The 19,678-nt window shown below is 44.8% G+C and overlaps 1 protein-coding gene across 5 annotated transcripts in view; it reads left to right on the plus strand.

Annotated features, from left to right (window-relative positions):
- The window catches only part of KTN1 (kinectin 1), a 77,400-nt gene that overhangs the window by 40,030 nt on the left and 17,692 nt on the right, over window positions 1–19,678 (plus strand). For 4 of the 5 annotated variants that reach the window (XM_084207654.1, XM_084207658.1, XM_084207655.1 and 1 more), the window contains exons 10-32: window positions 82–169; window positions 459–625; window positions 1,229–1,297; window positions 3,398–3,435; window positions 4,028–4,118; window positions 4,372–4,440; window positions 5,162–5,199; window positions 5,316–5,406; window positions 7,624–7,692; window positions 8,691–8,725; window positions 8,853–8,943; window positions 10,305–10,373; window positions 11,664–11,701; window positions 12,330–12,420; window positions 12,581–12,649; window positions 14,171–14,208; window positions 14,637–14,727; window positions 14,831–14,908; window positions 15,776–15,813; window positions 16,471–16,561; window positions 16,665–16,733; window positions 17,086–17,123; window positions 18,043–18,133. In XM_084207654.1, coding sequence (XP_084063780.1) covers window positions 82–169; window positions 459–625; window positions 1,229–1,297; window positions 3,398–3,435; window positions 4,028–4,118; window positions 4,372–4,440; window positions 5,162–5,199; window positions 5,316–5,406; window positions 7,624–7,692; window positions 8,691–8,725; window positions 8,853–8,943; window positions 10,305–10,373; window positions 11,664–11,701; window positions 12,330–12,420; window positions 12,581–12,649; window positions 14,171–14,208; window positions 14,637–14,727; window positions 14,831–14,908; window positions 15,776–15,813; window positions 16,471–16,561; window positions 16,665–16,733; window positions 17,086–17,123; window positions 18,043–18,133 — 1,647 coding nt within the window. The remainder of the gene's footprint in view (window positions 1–81; window positions 170–458; window positions 626–1,228; window positions 1,298–3,397; window positions 3,436–4,027; window positions 4,119–4,371; window positions 4,441–5,161; window positions 5,200–5,315; window positions 5,407–7,623; window positions 7,693–8,690; window positions 8,726–8,852; window positions 8,944–10,304; window positions 10,374–11,663; window positions 11,702–12,329; window positions 12,421–12,580; window positions 12,650–14,170; window positions 14,209–14,636; window positions 14,728–14,830; window positions 14,909–15,775; window positions 15,814–16,470; window positions 16,562–16,664; window positions 16,734–17,085; window positions 17,124–18,042; window positions 18,134–19,678) is intronic. The other variant, XM_084207656.1, reaches the window with a different exon arrangement.

A 19,678-nucleotide genomic window follows, 5' to 3' on the forward strand; every position in this document is an offset into this window, starting at 1 on the left:
GCACTCTGAATGCTTCAAAAAGAAATTAAAGGTAAAGAAATTAATTAAATTCTTCTCATCAACTCTTTCTTCAATGTGAAGGTCCAGCAGCAGGAAGCAGAGAGAAGATGGGAGGAAATCCAGGCTTATCTCAGGAAAAGAACAGCAGAACATGAAGCAGCACAACAAGGTAAGTATCACAAAATTCCCAAATAATGCTTACTGCAGTGAACTGGCTGTTCCCATTTGTAAAAAAAGGGCATCATTGAGTAAATGTCTTAACTAAAGCTCAGGTGAAGTCAGCCCTGCTTCAGCACCCCTGGGGAAAGTGTTTTGGGATCCCAGGCAGTCTGAATGCTGATGGGGGAGCTGAGCCTTGGAGTGAGGCTCCCAATCAGCCTCCCCATTTACAGTGAAAATTATTTCCCCCAAAGTTAAATATTGACTTCTGAATTAAAATCCTGACATTTCTGCTACAGATGTGCAGAATAAGCTTGTGGCCAAAGACAGTGAAATCCAGAGCTTGCACAGTAAACTTACTGATACAATGGTGTCAAAACAGCAGCTGGAGCAGAGGATGCTGCAGTTATTGGAGGCTGAGCAAAAGAGAGCTACTGAGGAGGACTCCATGCAAATGCAGGTGCAGGTAGTATTCCTCAAGTGTTTTAAGGGTTTGGGGTTTTCCCTTTCACTTTGTGTCTGTGGGAACACAGAAATATCCCTGAAATGTTGCTTTAGTGAAGCTTCCCCGCTAAATATAGGATAAAAAAAACTCTGTTTATGGAGTGTGTGGTGATTTGAGGAGGTGTGGGGCCACTTCACACCTTGAGGAGCACTTGGGGCAAGTCAAGAAAAGGTGCTGAGCCCATTTGCCAAGCTGTGAAATGATCCATGGTGTGGGGAGCACCCTGGCAGAGCAGCAAACCTTTAATTTTTGTGTCATCTCCCTCCTCCTGGTGTCAGGTGGTGAGAGGCATGGTGGACATAACCTTTGAGGGCTTCAGGGAAACCAGATGGGTTATGGTGGAGCAGGGAATGTTTTTCCTTGATACAGAACAGGTTCTGGTGCTTCCACTCCAACTGGTTGGTTGTAGTGGGGAGAAAAAAAAAACCAGCATCTTTTGTAAAGTGTCTGACATGTAAATGCTGAACTGTTCTTACTAACATAATCATGGCTAAAAGCTAATCCTAGCAAAAGTGGAGTAGCTGCAGATCTCAGCCTGCTTTTCTTTCTGTGCTCTCTTACAAGGAGCTGATAGAGCAGAATGATGCTTTGAATGCTCAGCTTCAGAAGTTTCATTCACAAATGGCAGCCCAGGTACAGCATGTTCTCAGACTTTCTTTTGTAGTCATGACTTTGAGCTTTCATTAAAAGTAAGACTTTTTGTAGCTGGGTATGAAATGTAATGCTGAAAGCAGAGACTTGTTAGCATCCTCTTTTCTAATGTTTTTGAAACTGTTTTAAAACTTTCAGCTTCTTTTTTTTGGGGGGGTGGAAATCCACTTATTTCCTCCCATAATGGCTTTCATTTATTACTAAAGGGTATAGTACCTTTTTCAGTGTTTTTTGTCCTGTAGCTTTGCATGTCCACAGTTCTGTCTTGTGGTTCTTGTGGTCTTTCTGCAGTCCTCCTGTGAACCACCTGATTGTGCTTTTTCCCTTGTGGTAGCTCCTGTATCAAGCTGTCTGTTCATTTTAGTGCTGATTTCCTGGCAGAAGGAAAAAAAAAAAAAATCACACCAAAACCCCACCAAACCTGCACAATGCCTTCCTCAGTTATTTTAATCTTTAACATTTTGGTTTGACTAAGTTTCTTTGAGACATTATTTCTGTTGTAAACACTGTGCAAAGCCTCAGGATCAATGGAGTTGCCTCCATGTAGAAGAAGGTCACAGAAATCAGCTCAGAAAGGCTTTGGGGGCACAAGTGGAGGCTGTTCCTATGCAGTTGGATGCTGCCTTCTTTTAATCATGGATGTGCTTGATGGAATTTGATTAAAATCAACATCAGGATGAAAATCTGGCTTTGCTTGAAGTGCTTTAACCCACTGGGTGGGGAGAGCAGTGAAGGAAGAGCCACTGTAGATTTCCAGCATCTTCATGGCCTGCTCCTCTCATCCCTTTAAGGGCTTTGAAAATAAATTCTTAGGGAAATTTCACTTTTTGGCTGTGAGTTACACAGGGAGGATGCTGGGGGTGTGTCCTTTCCCCAGGTAGCCTCAACTGGCCATGAAAATTCAGGGATGTTTTTCCACCATGGACAGTGGGGGTGAAAATGACACTTTGGAGAAGGGAATTGGGGTTGCATCCTGCTCTGGCTATCAGGGTGATGAAACTCTTGGTTATTAAGAGGGACTGGAATTGTGAACATGGAAGGTTTAGCACAGTCTGCAGAGGTGTGATGGGTCTCTCTTGCCCTGCTCTGTGTGACAGCCTGGGGACAGGCTTTTTCCAAAGGGGAAAATACCACTTGCTGAAGTTGTGGTGTGGTTTTTGTTCACAACTCCTGATGCACTGTGCAGGATTTTTTTTTCTTTTTTTTCCCCTTTTTTTTTCCCTTTTCCTCCTTTTTTTCCCCCCTCCTTTTTTTCCCCCCTCCTTTTTTTCCCCCCTCCTTTTTTTCCCCCCTCCTTTTTTTCCCCCCTCCTTTTTTTCCCCCCTCCTTTTTTTCCCCCCTCCTTTTTTTCCCCCCTCCTTTTTTACCCCCCTCCTTTTTTCCCCCTTCCACCCCTTCCCTCCTTTTTGTCCCCTTTTTGTCCCCTTTTTGTCCCCTTTTTGTCCCCTTTTTGTCCCCTTTTTGCCCCCTTTTTGCCCCCTTTTTGCCCCCTTTTTGCCCCCTTTTTGCCCCCTTTTTGCCCCCTTTTTGCCCCCTTTTTGCCCCCTTTTTGCCCCCTTTTTGCCCCCTTTTTGCCCCCTTTTTGCCCCCTTTTTGCCCCCTTTTTGCCCCCTTTTTGCCCCCTTTTTGCCCCCTTTTTGCCCCCTTTTTGCCCCCTTTTGCCCTGTCTTTCTGTCTTTCTGTCTGTCTTTCTGTCTTTCTGTCTTTTTCTCCCTTCCTTCCCTTTCTTTCTTCCCTTTTAAAAAATTTTTCTTTTTTTTTTAAATTTGAGTGGTTTGTCAGCAGCATATCCCATAAAGCACTCACTTCCTGGAAGTGCTGGTGAGCCCCATGGCTTGTTTCAATCTAGTGAAGGACAAATACTTGGGGTCATTTTTCCCTTCATGTTGCAGCAGGCCAGAGGGGAAGGGCCATTGCTATGTGCTGGTATTCCTTCAGTGTTCCTTAGCCAGGAAATAGTTGGAAGCATCCTGTGCCAGTTTAAAATAACCAGACAAATGCTATTCCTGCCTCAGTGTAGATGGGGATTCTTTATTTTGCTTTACTGCCAGTTATTTGTTTGTTTTTTTTCCCCTCCTGCAGACCTCAGCTTCAGTCCTGGCAGAAGAACTTCACAAAGTGTGAGCATCCATTTTTGCTGGGATTTGGGATTTTGGATTTGGGAGCTGTTGCTGCCACCTTCCCTCCACTCACGTGCAGAGCATATGGGAGGCACTGCTGAAGGAAATGTTGCTGTCTGTGCTTTGAACTCCTCATGAGACCACCTTGGGAGCTGGGAAACAGCTTCCTACAGGTTTCCCTTCCCTGTCTAGCCTCAGGTTTGGAGTTTTGCTGTAGCTCTGAGCTCCAGAGAGCAGCATCTCCTCTGTTGTTGATCCCTGCCTGTGTGCAGGGTCAGTGCAGCGTGCAGGAATGTGCGTGACTGTGAGAATTGTTGTTATTTGGGCTGTGGGGCTGTGCCAGGAGGCTTCTCCCTCTGGGACATGGGCTGCTGGTTGTTGTTCAGAGCTAGGGAATGTCTCATAAATTTTTTGGCAAGCAGACAGCATTTAAAATGGAAAAGCTTTTGGACCCAAAGTGTACAGTCAGCAGGATTTGGAGCAGGAGCTGGACTGAAGGGCCAGGGTGTATTTTGGGTTTAGCCTGATGCTTCCTGCACCACTTCCATCCACATCATCTGTGCTGATCTGTCCCTCTTTCCTCCTTGTGCAGGATTGCAGAGAAGGACAAACAGATCAAGCAGATGGAGGACTCGTTAGGCAGTGAACGTGCCAACTTAACCAGCAAGGAGGAAGAGCTCAAGGTACAATAAAAGCCTGTGCAAGTGCCAGCTGATCTGGCTGCATGTACAAAATGAAGCCCCCAAGGCTGCTGTCCTTGGGTCTGCAAACAGCCTTTTCAGCTGCAGGTCTGCTCTGCTAGGCAAGGCCAATGCTAGATGCTGGGAAAGCTATTGATAAGGAAATGTGAGGATTTTCCTTCCAAAAATCCCCTGAAACTTCACCCTGGAGAGTGAAAGATACCTGCAAATACATTTCTTTTTTTCCTTCCTTCAGGTCTTACAGAATATGAACCTCTCCCTGAAATCAGAAGTGCAGAAGTTACAGGCTCTGACAAATGAGCAGGTGAAACAGTTGGTTTGATTTTCCTCCCTTTCTGTACCTGTTCTGTCATAAATGCAAATGCAGATCTGTTGGCTTTAAGCAAGCTCTGCTTAAGCACCTTAATGGTGTGAGGCTTCCGGATTGGGCTCAGATCTGATTCCCTGCAGTTCTTAGAGCTGCTGGGAGGCCTCATTCTTCCCCCTCCTTCACCAGCAGAGTCTTGTACTTGGATATCCAAGTTTTACTGAAGCATTTTGCTTGGTTGGTTTAGATTTTCAGGCATGCAGAGTGCAGGACACTTCACAGAAGTGAGCACAGCTGTCTGTGAATATGCAGGCCTGGCATTTGCATATAAGATTCATAAACATCCCCCCAAAAAACCCCAAAGCCCACAACTCCCCCTGCCTCACCACAGAGATGTTTTTAGAGCCAAGCAAAATGCTGTCCTTGTGTTGCTGCTATGTGGCCTGTTCATTACAGAAGTGGAAATGAAGTGTTTAATTAGAGATAATCCCAGTTGTCAAATGAATCTCTTGGAGATGCTCTTCCCTTTGTATAATTGCATGCTTGTAGATTGGTGTTGTAAAAGTGCATGAAGACAAGCTTACCCCTTTCACTCTTGATTTCAGTCATGTGCTGGGAGGCCAAATGACTTGTTCTAGCTTTTTAATATTGTGGAATGAAAGGTTGATTGAATCATGTGATGTATCCTAAGTCTGTGTTAATCCTCTTTATAATCTAGGCTGCTGCTGCACATGAGCTGGAAAGGATGCAGAAAAGGTAAATAGCTCTGGGATTTGATAAACAATGTTTATCAGTCTTTTATGTTCTTTTCAATCATGCTTTTTGTAAGACTTGGATGGGGAAACATGTTTAACTGTTCTGCTGTGTCTCAGCATTCACATAAAAGATGACAAAATAAGAACTCTTGAAGATCAGCTTCGAGAAGAACTCGCTCAGATTTCAAACACAAAAGAAGAATTCAAGGTAAGATACAGAACAGGTGTTTTTGTGCTGGTTTTCAGTAAATTTTGCAGTCTCAGAGGTTGTGGAGCAACTGCAGAACAGTGAAATTAAACTGACCTTGGGGTGCTTAGGTAAATTCCAGCGTTGTGTTTGTAATTCAGGAGCAATGTGGGATGTCCCAGCAGAGTGAGAGGTGGGGCAACACAAGTTAAATGCAGTGTCTGAGTTGTGGAGAGAGAGGGGGCTTTGAATTCTGCAAGAGGAGGTTGGTCTGTAAAAACTGTTGTGATTTCCCTGCATTCCACTTGCAAATGTGCCTTTCAAGGCCTTGGTGCTTTTGTTTGGATCTTCTGCTGCTTGGATGATCAGGCCAAGCCTCTCTTTTCTGTCAGGCAGATGTGAAAATGCTCATTTTAAATCTGCCTCTTTCCACATTTTCTCATAAGGCTGCAGCTCAACTGCTGAAGCTTTTGTTCTGACATCTGGGGTCTGCACAGCAAAGCTGCTGCTTGTTTCTTGGTGGTGTGTGCAGAGAGCAGCTTAATTCCTCCTTGCCCTCTGCCACCTTGGCCTTTTTCTTCTGAACCTGGGCTGTTAGAAACAGAGAAAGAGGTGCTGACTCCATCCCTTGAACTCCTTAAAGCCTGTGGTGGGTGCTGCTGCTCCTCTGATGTTTCTGGTGTGAGGTCAGTCCCTCTGAAGCTGCCACTGTCACCTTGGTGAGCTTGCTAGTGAGGGACAGAGTGAGTGGGCAGTGGCAGAGGCAGGAGGCTTTTGTAGGAGATGCCTCTGGAGTGTCCTGGGGCTCTTTGAAGCAGGCAGTAAACTTGATTCTTGTATTTAAGTGCCACTTTCAAAGAGGTTTTGATGAGAGTCCCTTGCCAAGGCTCTTTAGTTTCTCTAAGCTGTCAGAGGAGAAGAGGGAAGAAGTTTGTTCAATTAATGAAATAGGAAACAAAGTACAATTTCAGTTGATTTTTGGAATAAAGCTGTTGTCTGACTCCTGTGTGCTGGGTCAGAGGTGCAGAACCAGTGTGGAAAGGGGAGTGGGAAGAGGTGGCAGGCTGGGAGAAGAGGGCAAGTCTCAAGTCAGTGACACTCTCAGGGCTTTGTGTGGTGGAACATTATAAATGGTAGGTGAGGTGAAAATGAATGTGAGAAGGAATAGGAGCATCCTTTTAGTGTGATGGTTTCTGTAGTAACTGTTCCCAGGAAAAAGGCCTTAGAGGTGTTGTGAATGGTTATGTGCTGTAATCAGTTCAGTGCTAAAGTAATGGCAAAAATCACCTGCAGGCAGTTCCAGCAGTTCTTGGGAGGTGAATAGAGAGCTGAATGCAGATCATCAGCATTGTGATGGTGCAGAAATCCACTGTGTGCTCTCAGCATGAAGATTATGTGCACTGCTGCTCTCTCCTTCCTCCTCTCTTTGATCCCAAACAGAAACCAGACCAGTGCTGTTCTAAATGCTTCCACCTAAGGAAGTGCTGCTTTTTTCCCAGGCACATGAAAGAGGGAAAAGCCAGGTTCAAACCAGAGCAATGCTTTTAATCCTCACTGTTGCTGTCCTTTCCTGCTTGTGTTTTCCCTCTAAGATTTTGGGGCTGGAGTGCAGAGCACGTCCTGCTTTTCACTTTTGTAAAGCACCAAGCAGGTCTTCAAAAAGACAAAAAGCAATAATAGAGGAGGATTTAAAACACTGTCTGTTAAGGGCTGCTGTGACCATTGTATGGAGCAGGAATGCAGAAGGAGAGGCAAAGTCTGTTTGTCCTGCCCATCCATCCCTTCCCAGCTTTCAGAGGGATCAGGTGTGGGAGCTGTGCAAACCTCTCTGCTGCTGCACTGCCAGCTGAAGGGAACTCAGACAGGAGATCTTGGATGATTTGCTTCACCAGATGAGGGTTTTGTAAGAGGCAGTTATTAAATCTTGACACAATGCTGGTGCTGCTTTAGGAGGGAAATATGTTTTTTTCTGAGCTTCTCACATTTGGTACTGTCTGATTCTCTGCCAGGGAATAAAGATGGTAACAGCTGAATTTCTCATGGGACATAAGGACAATACTTCTGTCCTTAATACAGAAAAGCAAGACAGAGAAGGAAAGGACTCTTTGTAGTCTTGAAGCTTCCAAAGAACTCTCTGTAATGACTTCTGAGTTATTTAATTGCCTCTTTGCCATTATGGAAAAGCTGTATTTAGGCTCTGCAGTTCTGAACTGATAAAATGCCTCAATTTTCTTCCAGGTTCTGAAGGATCAAAACACAGCTCTGCAAGCTGAAGTTCAGAAGCTGCAGACTCTTCTGTCTGAGCAGGTACAGCCAATGTTTGCTGAGCTTTTATCAAATATCTTCTGTGCTTTTAATTTCTCCAGTGTTTTTTTCTTAACCTGGCTGTAGGCTGAGCTGGTTGATGGCAAAAGCTGATGCTTATTTAGGTATTTTCTCTTCTGTGGAGGGTCAAGTAAGGCAGTTGTGACTGCCTTGTAGACCTAGTCAGAAGTGTCCAAGCAAAATCTGGATTTTTTTCCCCACTCCTGAAGACTCATATAGCTTAACACAAGCAAGAACTTATTTGTGCAACCACTCTGACCCTTGGAATTAGAAAACTCTTGACATTGTGATGTCTTTTGCCTCCTGCTCTGTGTGTTTTTGCCCATGGCTCACAGGATGCTGCAGGTTCAAAGCTGTTGTGTTGTTCAGCTCCATCTCCTTTGGGGTGTTCTCTGGGAGATCCATATGAACATCCCTAACTTTGCACATTGTGGAATGAGAAAAATTCCTGAAACACTGGAAAAAGACTGGCAGGACAGGAAACTTCTCCTGTGCTCCCTTCTGGAACTGCTCCCTCTCCCCTGGTGGAGAACCAGACCTGGCTCTGCCTGGTCTGCTCTCCTGGCTGAAGGACTGGAGCTGGTTTTGCTTGCAAGCTGGTTTGTGTTTCCCACCTGGTCTCTCACAGTGTGCTGTTGAGGAATCATAGATGTTCTGCTGAGTGAGACTCAGGTGGAGCTTGTGGTTCTGATAAATGCTCAAAAGAGGCAGATTTTTCAGGTACTGAGCTGGCTGCAAGTCCAGCAGTGTAAAACCATCAAGACATTTGGGCTGGATCTGTCCCTCCACTGAAAGATTGATGTTTTTCCAGCATCAGTATTAGACACATGCCAGGAGAACTTTCTCTCCCTACTTTGTTTTCCTTTCTGGATTTGTGTTGTAACCAAGCTTCTGGTTAAGTTTTCCAATTATTTGTTTTTTAAATCCCAAACCATTATTGATCCAATTAATGATGGCCCTATTTTTTTTCTTCTTCATAGACAAATAAAGACTTGATAGAGCAGATGGAAAAAAGGTAAGAAACTTTGTTTTGAATCAGAAGCTGAAATAATTATTTTGGTGGCAGTAAGGTTACTGTTGATAACTAACTGCCTTCAGAGTTAAATTCTCTTTTTTCTTAATTTTCACTCTTGCTTTTTCAGCATGAGAGAGAGGGATGATAAAATCAAGACAGTTGAAGAGCTGCTTGAGGCAGGACTCATCCAGGTGGCTACTAAAGAGGAGGAGCTGAAGGTAAAATCCCTCTTATTATCTTTTGATGGGGAAACAGAGATTAAGTGCTCTTGTGCAAAGTGAATGTTGGAGTGCTCACAGTTGTCTGAATTTTTTCTGAACAGGAAAAGCACCTTGTGAAGATGAGGTTAAAACCTTTTCTGTAAGACAGACTAAGCATGAGCATCAGTGGAGTAGAATAAATAAGTAAAGTATAAGTAAATAAAGTTTGTCTCTGCTTAGTCTAGGGCAGATTTTGCTAAAATGCCCTTTGGAATAATGGGAATATATTTCTAGAGCTGTACATTTGGTTTAATCCCCAACAAACCTCCCTTGAGTAAAGGGTGTTTTGTAAAAATTTGGTATTGTAAAACTCCATTTTTTTTTTTGGTCTTAGTTGATAATCTGAAGGGTTAAGTGGATTATGAACTAGTGACATTTCTGGGATGGTGATAAAGTTATTTCCTTCCTGTTTATTTATAAGGAAGGCAGTGATGAGAAGCCTGGAGAGGCAGTACAGAAATCCCTGTCTGTTTGGAGCTGCCTCTTGCTGGAGAACTGTGTCCACCTGAGCACAGCCAAGACAATGTTCCCTTTTTAAGATGCCTGAATTCCAGGGGCATTGCTGCCAGCCCTGTGCTGGGGAGGGGTTGCAAACCCTGAGGTTAGAGAGCAGCCAAAGCTTTGAGCACCCCAAAGACTCCTTTAGGCTGAAAAACCCTCTGAGAGCAAGTCCAACCATGGCCAGCACTGCCAAACCACATCCCCAAGTGCCAGAGCCACGTGGCTTTTAAATCCCCCCAGGGATGGTGGTATTTTGCAAGTTATTTGTTTGATATAATATTTTACAATTTTTTAATAATGCTGACAGTGATGTTCAGATTATGTGATTTTTATTCTTGTAGTGCTCTTTTGTACAGAGGCATCTTTGAATTCTTACATATTTTTGATGTTATTATTGACTCTAGAGTAGGATCTAGACTGTTAAAGCCTGTGGTGTTATATAATTTTTATTTATGTTCCCAGAGTGGTGAGAAGCCTGTCTGTGGGAGAATCCCAGTATTATGTAAATAGATAGAAATAAATGGGCTGTACAAAAGATGGGCTGTAACATGATTTGTTACAATTGTTTTTCTGACCTCTCTGCTCAGTCACAACACTCCCACCTTGCCCTAATTTCCTATAAATTAGTGTCCACTCCAAGTTATCCATGGTGAATAATTAGTCTGTTGAATACTTTGACTCCAACACTTGCAGAGGGGGGTCTCTTCCAGACTTTCAAAGTCTTTCACTTATTCTAAAAGAAATTACTTTTCTGTCAAGCTTAACACTTTTTTCCCCCACAAATGAGGCTTTCATTATCTCTGTGTCTGCTTTCAAAGGCCCTGAGAACGGAGAATTCATCTCTGAGAAAAGAACTTCAAAGCCTGCAAATTCAGCAATCAGAGCAGGTAGTACTTTTCATCTAAAACTTTTATTACACCTAAACTAAATCTGAAAGAATCTTGCTGTGGTTGCAAAAGTCAAGGGAAGAAGGTGGAGATGTCTTTGAAGCCTGTTGGCAAAGCATCCTGTTTTCTTTCAGCCTTGGTCTGGGAGCTGATGCTTCTGTCAAATCTTTGCTTTGCAGAAGTGTCAGAAGCAGGGCAGATGTTCAGGATCCAGTCTCTGCTGCTTGGGGTTGGTTTGAGTTTGAGGGCAGCTGGGTTGGTGAGGAGCTTGGAACACAAGGGGTTCTGTGAGGAACAACTGAGGGAGCTGGGGGTGCTCAGCCTGGAGGAGAGGAGACTCAGGGCTGCCCTCATCACTCCCTACAACTCCTGAAAGTTGGGATCAACTGGGGTTGGGCTCTTTCTCCAGCAGCACTGACAGAACCAGAGCACACAGCCTCCAGCTGCACCAAGGGAAATACAGGTTGGATATCAGGAAAAAGCTTTTTCCAGAAATGGTGATAAAAGTTCTGGAATGCTCTGCCCAGGGAGGTGGTGGAGTCCCCATCCCTGGGTGTGTTTAACAAAGCCTGGATGTGGCACTGGGGGCCAGGGGTGAGTTGAGGTGTTGGACTGGATGATCTTGAAGGTCTCTTCCAACCCAGTGATTCTGTGAATTCTCTGGGTTTGCCATGCTCTGAGATGCCTTTGGATCTCCTTTTACAGAAGCCTGGAGCAGCAGGCATGGCTGGCAGGCAGCTTGTACTGCCTCAGCTTCATGAAGAATGTTTGAGCTTCCCACAGTCAGTCCACACTCTGCAGGTGTCACTTGTCCCCCTCCTCCTTGTTTCTGCTCAGTAACACTGTCACAGTGCTGTCACTTTTGATGTGCTGGTCAGGAAGTGCCTTTCCCTGACATCCAGCTCTGCTTGGCCACCTCAGGAGGGCAATTAGCTCCTAGAAAATCAGGTGTGGAAGAGGGGAGGCACAGTGACCCTGTAGAGATGTACAGTGGTGTCAGTATTGAAGGACAGCTGATGAAATGATGGTCCTGAACCTCACCCTCTCCTGCTAAGGGTGGTGTGGGTTTGCTTTTGTTTTCCTGGAACTTGCAGCAAGCTGAGTGTATTACTGGTTTGCCAGGAGCTGGAGACTAATTTTCCCAGGAGCAGCCAGATAAATAAAATATTAGGCTGCTACATAGTTCATCCAGTGGCAGAGAGCTCCAGCTCCCTTTCCTCACCCCTCAACAGTCACAGATTGTTTTACTCTGTTCTGTTTTTCCTAAGATGAAACTCTTGTTTTTAACAGGTTTCCTTCCAATCACTGGTGGAGGAACTGCAGAAAGTGTAAGTTACTGCACAGATTTAATTTCTGATTAATTCTCTCTGTCTTTATTCCATGACTAGAAGTGTATTGCTTCCCTGAAATGATTGGCTTTTGGCTGGGTGAAGTGTGTGTGTGTGGCAGGAAGCATTTCCATTTTTGAAACATGTCACACCAGATCAATACCTGCTGAAAATCCAGTTGCTGCTCTGCTAAGCAGTTAAATTTCATAAACTTGGCTTTGACTAGATGAGGAATTGCTCTGATTTGTCAGATAATCATTTTTGTTCAATAGGCACTTGAAAAGGAGTGGGATTGTCCCCTGTGCGTTTTAAGTTGATAAATACTTTGCTGGAATGTCCAGTAAAGGCTGATTTTAAGTGTGTGTCATTCCAGGCACTCTTGATATCTTAATTTGCATTTTTTGACTGTAATAATATTGATTTAGTATGTGAACTGCTGGTCATATAGAGCCAGCTGGTTCTGCACTAGTCCCAGTCTTATTCTCCCTATTTGTTCCTCCTGCCTGGTCCCACTGTGGATCCCTGAGGCTGGTGATGGGATGTGATGTGATAGCAGAACCAAATTTTGTTTATTTGCTCAAGCAGCACATTTTTTTCAGCCAGCTTTTGTTTCTTGGCTCTTTTTAAGGATCCACGAGAAGGATGGAAAAATAAAATCAGTGGAAGAACTCCTACAAGCTGAAATCCTAAAAGTAGCAAACAAGGAGAAGACTGTTCAGGTATCCCTGTGCAATCCCTGCAATTCCTTTGTGTGTTGGTGCCACAACCACATTTGTCTGTTACTGCATGGCATTCTACAGTGATCAATCTGTAGCATCCATTTTTGTGGTGTTTTTGTGTTTCCATTGTCCAACCCTGTCTTGTTTTGTCATTGAAAAGGCTTTGACACAGGAAATAGAGGCTCTGAAAGAAGAAGTAGGAAATTCCCAGCTTGAGATGGAAAAACAGGTAAAATACTTTAGTGGCAGCAGTGTGAACCAGCCTTGCCTTGGATGTGCTGCTCACTGTTTCTGTTCTAGTGTGTTCTGTTTCACTGGTGACTGTCCTTGGGTAAGGAACTTTATCATGCTGGAGCTACACTCTTCTTGGATATAAAGCCATAAAAATGTAGGATAATTAATGATGTCCTTCAGAAACCACACACCTCTGGAAGCCTGAGCTTTTTGGGCTGTTAGGATGAAATTTGCCAAGAATTGCTATAGCTTAATGCATTGCAACATCAGCTCTGCCTGGGCACGCTGTCCCTGTAGTAAACATGAAACCCTGGGGCATCCTTGGGGGCTGGCAACTTGGAAATCTCAAGTGCTGAAGTTACTGCTGCTGTTCTGGCCTTTCTGTGTTGCTGGAGCAATACCACAGGCCCAGGTAAACCTAAGACTGTTGGTTTTTGGTTTTTTTGGGTTTTTTTTTCCCCAGTGCCCAAAAAGAGTTCAATCTTGGCACAGTCAGTTTTACTTTAGCTGTCAGGAATGCAGGGATGGAGGAGAGTGGTTTTTTTTGCATGATTGCTGTCTGGCATCCAAAGCAAGGGAAGCCCATGTTTCCTTAGGGAGCCCATTCTGCAGGCAGCTCAGTCCATTGTGCTGTCAGGAAGTGTGCTTGTTTGTGTGGGTTGTGATTTTGGTCTGCACTCTTTTCAGTCCCTCTAGCTGCATTCCAACATGTCACCCCCTTCTTAGTGTTAGAGTTTTGTCCTTTTTAGGCAAAGCTTCACAATGTGTTTCCTTCTTGGGCTTTTCCTCCAAAGCAAATTTCCAGGAACTGAGGGAGTTATTTGTGTGTATTTCCTTCCCTGGAGCTGTCAGAGCCCAGAAAAAAAAAATGCAATTTAGATTTGCTGTTTCTGGAATGCTCTGTGAGGGATGCTTGCTCCAAAGGTGATGTATCTGAGCACCTTTTGGTCTCCTGCAAGCAGAAGAGAGATTTTTGGGAATGTCTGAAACTCCTGCTGTGTTGTGGTAGAGGATTGACAGGTAACCACTTTCACACAGCATTCAAAAGTAACATTCCCACTAAATCTTCCATCTCCAATCCATATTCAGCCTTAGAATGGGAATTTAAGGGAGTGCTGACTTTTCAGAGAGCACCCAAAAAGCTCTTCCTTATGCAAAGCTCTCAGTGGCCAGGGATGATCTCTGTGGTTGGAGCTGCAGTTGCCAGTGAGGTGATGGTCCCAGTCACTCTCTGCTTTTTCCTCTGTGTCTCCTGTGGCCCTGCTTGTTGTTCCCATTTGCACTGTTTCCTTTGCTGCTCTGGAAGTCACCTTTTAAATGTGGGGAATGTAAATAGTTGGAGACACTTGGTGCCTTGTAATTAAAAAAAAAAGTGCATTTATGCTTACTGCAATAAATGGTGCCTCTTTTGAAAATGTCTGATAGTTTTTCCCTGTGTTTCTTCATAGAGCAATTTTTAGCATTTGTGTGCCTTTTCCATGTGCATTGAACTAAAGTGCTGATTTATTTTCTTTAGGTGACAATAACATCACAAGTCAAAGAACTTCAGACTCTGTAAGTGCAGTTGTTATTTCTGGTCTGCCCTGTGCACCCCTTACTGACCCCTTAAATTCAAGTCAGGATGGAGGGATGTAGGCAAGGCAGGGTGGAAAACCTGCTTTGGTAACACCTGAGCTGTAGGGGTGGGGAAATGATCATTCAGTCCCTTGGATGAGGAGGGCACACATTTGTGAAACCCCTGCAATGTGTCAGCACAGAGTTTGCTTTCACCTAATGAGCAGTGCCATTGATCAAGGGCATCTCCTGCTAACCCAGGCTGAGGTAGAAGTGCTCACACACTGGTTTTTAGTAGGTGAATTGTGCTTGTGCCTTTGATCACAGATCTGCTTTTGTTAGGTGCTGTAAATCATAGGATGTTTTATTCCCAGATGGATGAAAGAGCAAAGGGTTTATGCTGTGTTTGTCTGTGTTCAATGGCACAGGTTGAAGGGGAAGGAAAAGCAGGTGAAAACCATGGAGGCCTTATTGGAAGAGAAGGAGAAAGAGATTGTTAAGAAAGGAGAATGTCTGCAGGTAAGCTGCTTTAATATTTTGAAGGGAAATAAGTTCTGTTGCAGTTTGTCTGGCTGGCAAAAATAAAGCCACACATCTGACTTTGCCTTTTATCTGTCCAAAGGGTCAGAAGGATACAATTGCACAACTGACCAGCAAAGTTCAGGAGCTGGAGCAACAGAACCTGCAACAACTCCAACAGGTACAGCCTGCAGAGTGGATGTGGTTTGGGAATGTTGCTTGGTTGAACAGGAAGCTGTTTTTTCTCCTCTACCTCACACAGAGGATTTGCATTGGCTTCAACTTAGAGATGTTTTAAATCCAACTTGACTAAGCTGTTTATAATGCAGAGAGCCCAATAGTTCAGCTGTGTTCATCCAAAGCAGGTTTTACATGGCTAGCAAGTTCTGGGAGGTTTTTACTGGGATGATACTGTACATAAAGAGGAGCTTTGGTGGTCTGAAAGCCTTGGAGCTCACAGACAGCCCCAGCTGTGTCCCAGCACCTCCTTGCCAGGCTGAAGCAGCATCTCTGCAGGGCTCTGGTCATGCAGGAGCTTTGGTTGTAACTGAATGTAACAGCATCTCTTGAAGTGGTCAGGCTGTGCTGTGACTCCTTCCTGCCTTTCCCTGGGGCTGGAATATTTTGGCTTTTGATTTCTGCACTGGACTTGAGAGCAACTGGACAACCTCGAAGCCAGGTGTTACTTAATGGAAGAATTTTTCCAATAAGGTGGTGTTCTGGCTCAGTTTGGATTTTTGTTGATGCTAAAAGGAGGAGACTGAGTTGAACTTTTATTTTGGGTGGATGTCTAGACACAGGCATTTATCCCAGGGGGAAGATGGAATGGAGAGCAATTGGCTGGTGTGAAGTTTGGGATGCTTAGTGTAAGCTCTGTTTCTGAAATCCATTATGTGATTAGATATTCTTGGAGCAATGCCTGATGCAAAATTCCTGGTATTTCTTTGGCAAGTCTCTTGCAAGCTGTGTGTTGCCCCTTCTCGTGCAAAGAGCTTCTGTTCATTTGAAAACTGTGCCATCAAAATGAGACTGGGAATTACTTTTTCAGGTACCTGCTGCATCCCAAGTCCAGGACATGGAGAACCTGTGAGTATGCAGAGTAGCACTTCCTCAAGTGCCTGCTGGGAATATGCATTGAGTTTATCTTCAGCTGGAATGTTTGAATTGCTGTCAGGAATTTCACGGGCTTTGCTAAAGTGAGCTGTTCGTGCCGGTGGCTGCTGCCATGCCTGGTGTCCCTGCCCTGAGCTGTGCTGCTCTCACACTGGGAATGTGCACCCAGGGCTCTATTAACCAGTGGAACTGCTGCTGCTTCTCATGGCTGGTGCTCATTCCTCCTGCTGTTCAGCCTGTTGGAGGTTGCAGTGCCTGTGGCTCAGTTGGTGGCAGCAGCGAACAGATCCGATTTGTGCCATTTTCAGGCTGAGATGCAATAGCCAATTCTCCAGCTCCTGTTTTATGGAGAAATGCTGCCAGGCTTTCCTCTGCTTTGTCTGGCTGCTCCAAGTCAGAGGAAGGTTGTATGAGACTGTGCCAGAAAGGGCTCTGTCTGCAAAGCAGCTCCTGGGCTGTGCTGCTCTCCCAGCAGAGCTCTGGTGTGTGGTACCCGAGGCAGCCTCAACACACAAAATGTATTTATCTTCTGCCCCACTTTGAGTGGCTGTCCCTTTTTAGCATAAATTCTTTAGCATTTTTTTCCCCTACTTTAACCCTTTCTCCTTACTTTCTAAACCATCTCTGCAGGTTGAAAGGGGAAGAAGAACAAATGAAGAAGTTGAAAGCTATGGTGGAAGAAAAAGAGAGAGAAATTGCAAATCAAGTAAAACAGTTACAGGTAGGTAAAGTTTTGATAGAAGCACCTTGTCTTGAGGAGTGTGTATATTGTGGGTGTATATCTATTTATACATGAGTATATATTGCCTTTTTTCTTTCAACAGGATGTGCAAAAAGAAAATGAATCTTTCAAAGCTCAGATACAGGAATTAAAGCAGGAGAACTGCAAACAGGTACAGCTTCCAATTGCAGTGTTACTGAGAGAAGTCAAAAGTGGGTGGTGGTAGCTTGCATGGAAAACCAGGACTTGTACTGCCCATGGAAGTCCAGGGGCACCTTTGGGGTTGGGTTGTATTGAGCCAGCTTTTGTGGCTGTTGCACATCTGTTCCTGCTTCCTTTTACCATGTGGATTTGCAGCCTTGTGCTCCTTATGCCTGCTGTGTTCCTGGCCAGAGGAGGCTGCACAGGATTCCCTCAAAGGGCCAGAGTGCAGATTTCTGGTGTTGCAGCAGTGCCTGGTGAACAAGGCAGATCCTGGTCTTTGCTGCTGCTCTGCTCCTAACACATCTCTGATCTCTTTGTAGGCATCTCTGGCTGTCCAAAGTGAGGAGCTTCTGCAAGTGTGAGTACTGCCAGGTTGTTGAATGCATTAGAGAATTGATTCAGTTCACTTAATTGTTCAGGAAATTTAGAAATAAATCCCAAATGTACAATATCAGACGATATGAAGTGGCCAGTAAAAAAGAAATAAATTAAATTACTGTCTAATAGAGGTTGAGCATGGGAGATTCTGCTCACACTGCTAATCCTCAGGTGTAATCTCCTGCAGACAGTGCTGGCAATATGTTGTGCCCACCATAGAAGCAAGCCTTGATTGATGTTATTTTGAATGCATGCCAGCTCAGCTTATGGCTGAAGAGTTAAATGTTGGTGTTTCAAGCAAAAGTGACAGGCATTTTTCTTGGAACTTCAGCTTAGCAGAGGGTTGTTCCTATTACAAAATCATCTGGAAATCTCTTCCAGGGAAAACCTCAGGGGTAAAAGTGTGTTATAACGTGAGGCTGAAGCACATTAAATAACTATGTGGAAGCTAATGCTATATTGTGCTAAGCAAATTGCCACTGTCATGCATTTTTGGCTGGCTGAATTATTTGTCTTTCAAGTTAAATGACTTACAAATTGTGGATTAGGTGCTTGAAAGGGAACACTCATCCAGCAGGCAGTGCCTGTTCTGTGGTGTTGTACTGGCGTGGGCTGGCTGACTCTACCCTCGGCTAATGTGTTGCCTTTCCATGGCCTTGCTGAATGTGTGCAGATGCCTGTTGTAGGCAAACAACAGCTTTACAATGGGTTTGCTCAGGCTGAGTGCTGCAGGGAGCAGTGGGAAGCAGGCGATGCTGCCAAGTCAGTGAAAACAGCTTTTCAGAGAGAGCTGAAAAGGGAAGGGAAGGCAAGTTAGTGTGTGGGAAAGGGTGTCAGTGCTTCACTGGGAATTTCTTCAATGTCTCCTGACTTGTTTGTGGTTCCCTTTGTTAATTCAGGGTTGCAGGCAAAGAAAAGGAAATTGCCCATCTCCAGAGCGAGCTCGCCTCTCAGAGAAATGCTTTTGAGCAGCAGAGGAAAAAGAACAACGTAAGGAAATTCTTCCCCCACCGCTCCAGAAAACCCCCCAAAACAACCAAACCTGTGTTCCCAGCACTCCTTGAGGCCTGGGGCATTTTTCAAAGAGTGTTTCTGACAGCTTTATTGTGTCCCTGGATGCTCCTTTCCTCTTGGGAGGGACTCAGCACACCTGACTTCACTGCTCAGAGTTGTGTCAGCTCCTGGACAATTTGTTGATTGGATGAGAGGAAGGAGATTTGCTTGGGGACACATCCCACAGCAAGTTCTTGGGTTTGGATTCAAACCTGGTTAACCCTGGTCAGAAACATGTCCTTTGCCAAGAGCAGGGAGGGTGGGAGGAGGAAAGGTGCTGTGCTCTGACAGAGTTCTGGTCCTTGTGTGGGGACGTGGGGCAGGCAGTACCTTCAGGGTGCTCAGATCTGCCTCTTCCCATTCCTAAGAGTGGCTAATCCTGATTTTCCAAAGGAAGTGAAGGACTGAGCCTTCCTGCACGACAGATGCTGATGGTGCAGTCTGGGTTCTTTGTAGGTGGAACTAAAGATTGTATCTTCCATCACAGAGCTGTGGAGTTACTTCCTTGTAATGCATTACCTGTACAGGACAGGGGAGTGTTATCTTTTATAAAGTTATATGGAAGAAAGTTAAAATACAGGGTGTTTATCTCACCTGTCTCTCTTTGATACCCTGTAAAATCGAATGAATACCAGGCAATAAGCTTTATTTTTTAATAGTCAGACAATCTAAGGAAAATACTGAGAACTTTTGAGCAAGGAGTGCTGTTTAAGAGCAGAAACAAAGTGGAGAGAAAGAGGCTAAGGAGTCTCAGCAGACAGATGAGCTGGAAAGGTAGAACAGAAGGTTTGTTTCCTGCAGATTCACAAGGTCTCAATACCCTTGGAGCTGCAGGCAAAGTCTGGCTGCTGCTAAAGGCAGACCAGGCCTGTAGGTCCCAGCTTTTTCTCAGTTTTATCCAATGTTGTGTTTCTATCCTGTGAACAGCCCTTAGGATTGTGGGCTAATAGAAGTGGTTAAGTAAAACCAGTGTAGTGCTTGCTAGGCTTCTGATGAATTCAAAATGCAACCTCTCCAAAATAACCCTTTGCTAAAGGAGATTTGCTCTGAGGGTTGGGAAAAATGAAATCTAAATCCCAAGCACTGTAATCTCCTTCTGCAAGGCCCCACCATCCTTCCTAGAGAGGAGCTGTGAGGCTGCTCTTAGCAGAGCTCTCAGGCTCTCAGTGATTGCGTTGACATCTTGTGGAGTACACGTTTGATGACCTCGCCAAGAAAGACGCAGGAGGGCGGCACCATGGCCTTCCCACGTGGATCTGGGATGTGCTCAGCTCTTCTGAAATCCCAGAGCCTCCCAGGAGGGCTGCTGAGCACCAAACCAGTTCTCTGTGGGTGCAGTGGAGAGAGCTGCAAACCCTGAGCCGCGCCTTCCCGAAATCAGCGCCGGGGTTCGGGCTGAGGTCCGGTTGCAGGATCAGGGGTGGAAATGTGCACACCTCCATGTCTCCTGGGTCCATGCTGGGTTCTGCACTGCAACATGCC

Source organism: Fringilla coelebs, assembly GCF_963513975.1.
Source record: "Fringilla coelebs genome assembly, chromosome: 6".
NCBI classification, from domain to species: Eukaryota; Metazoa; Chordata; class Aves; order Passeriformes; family Fringillidae; genus Fringilla; species Fringilla coelebs.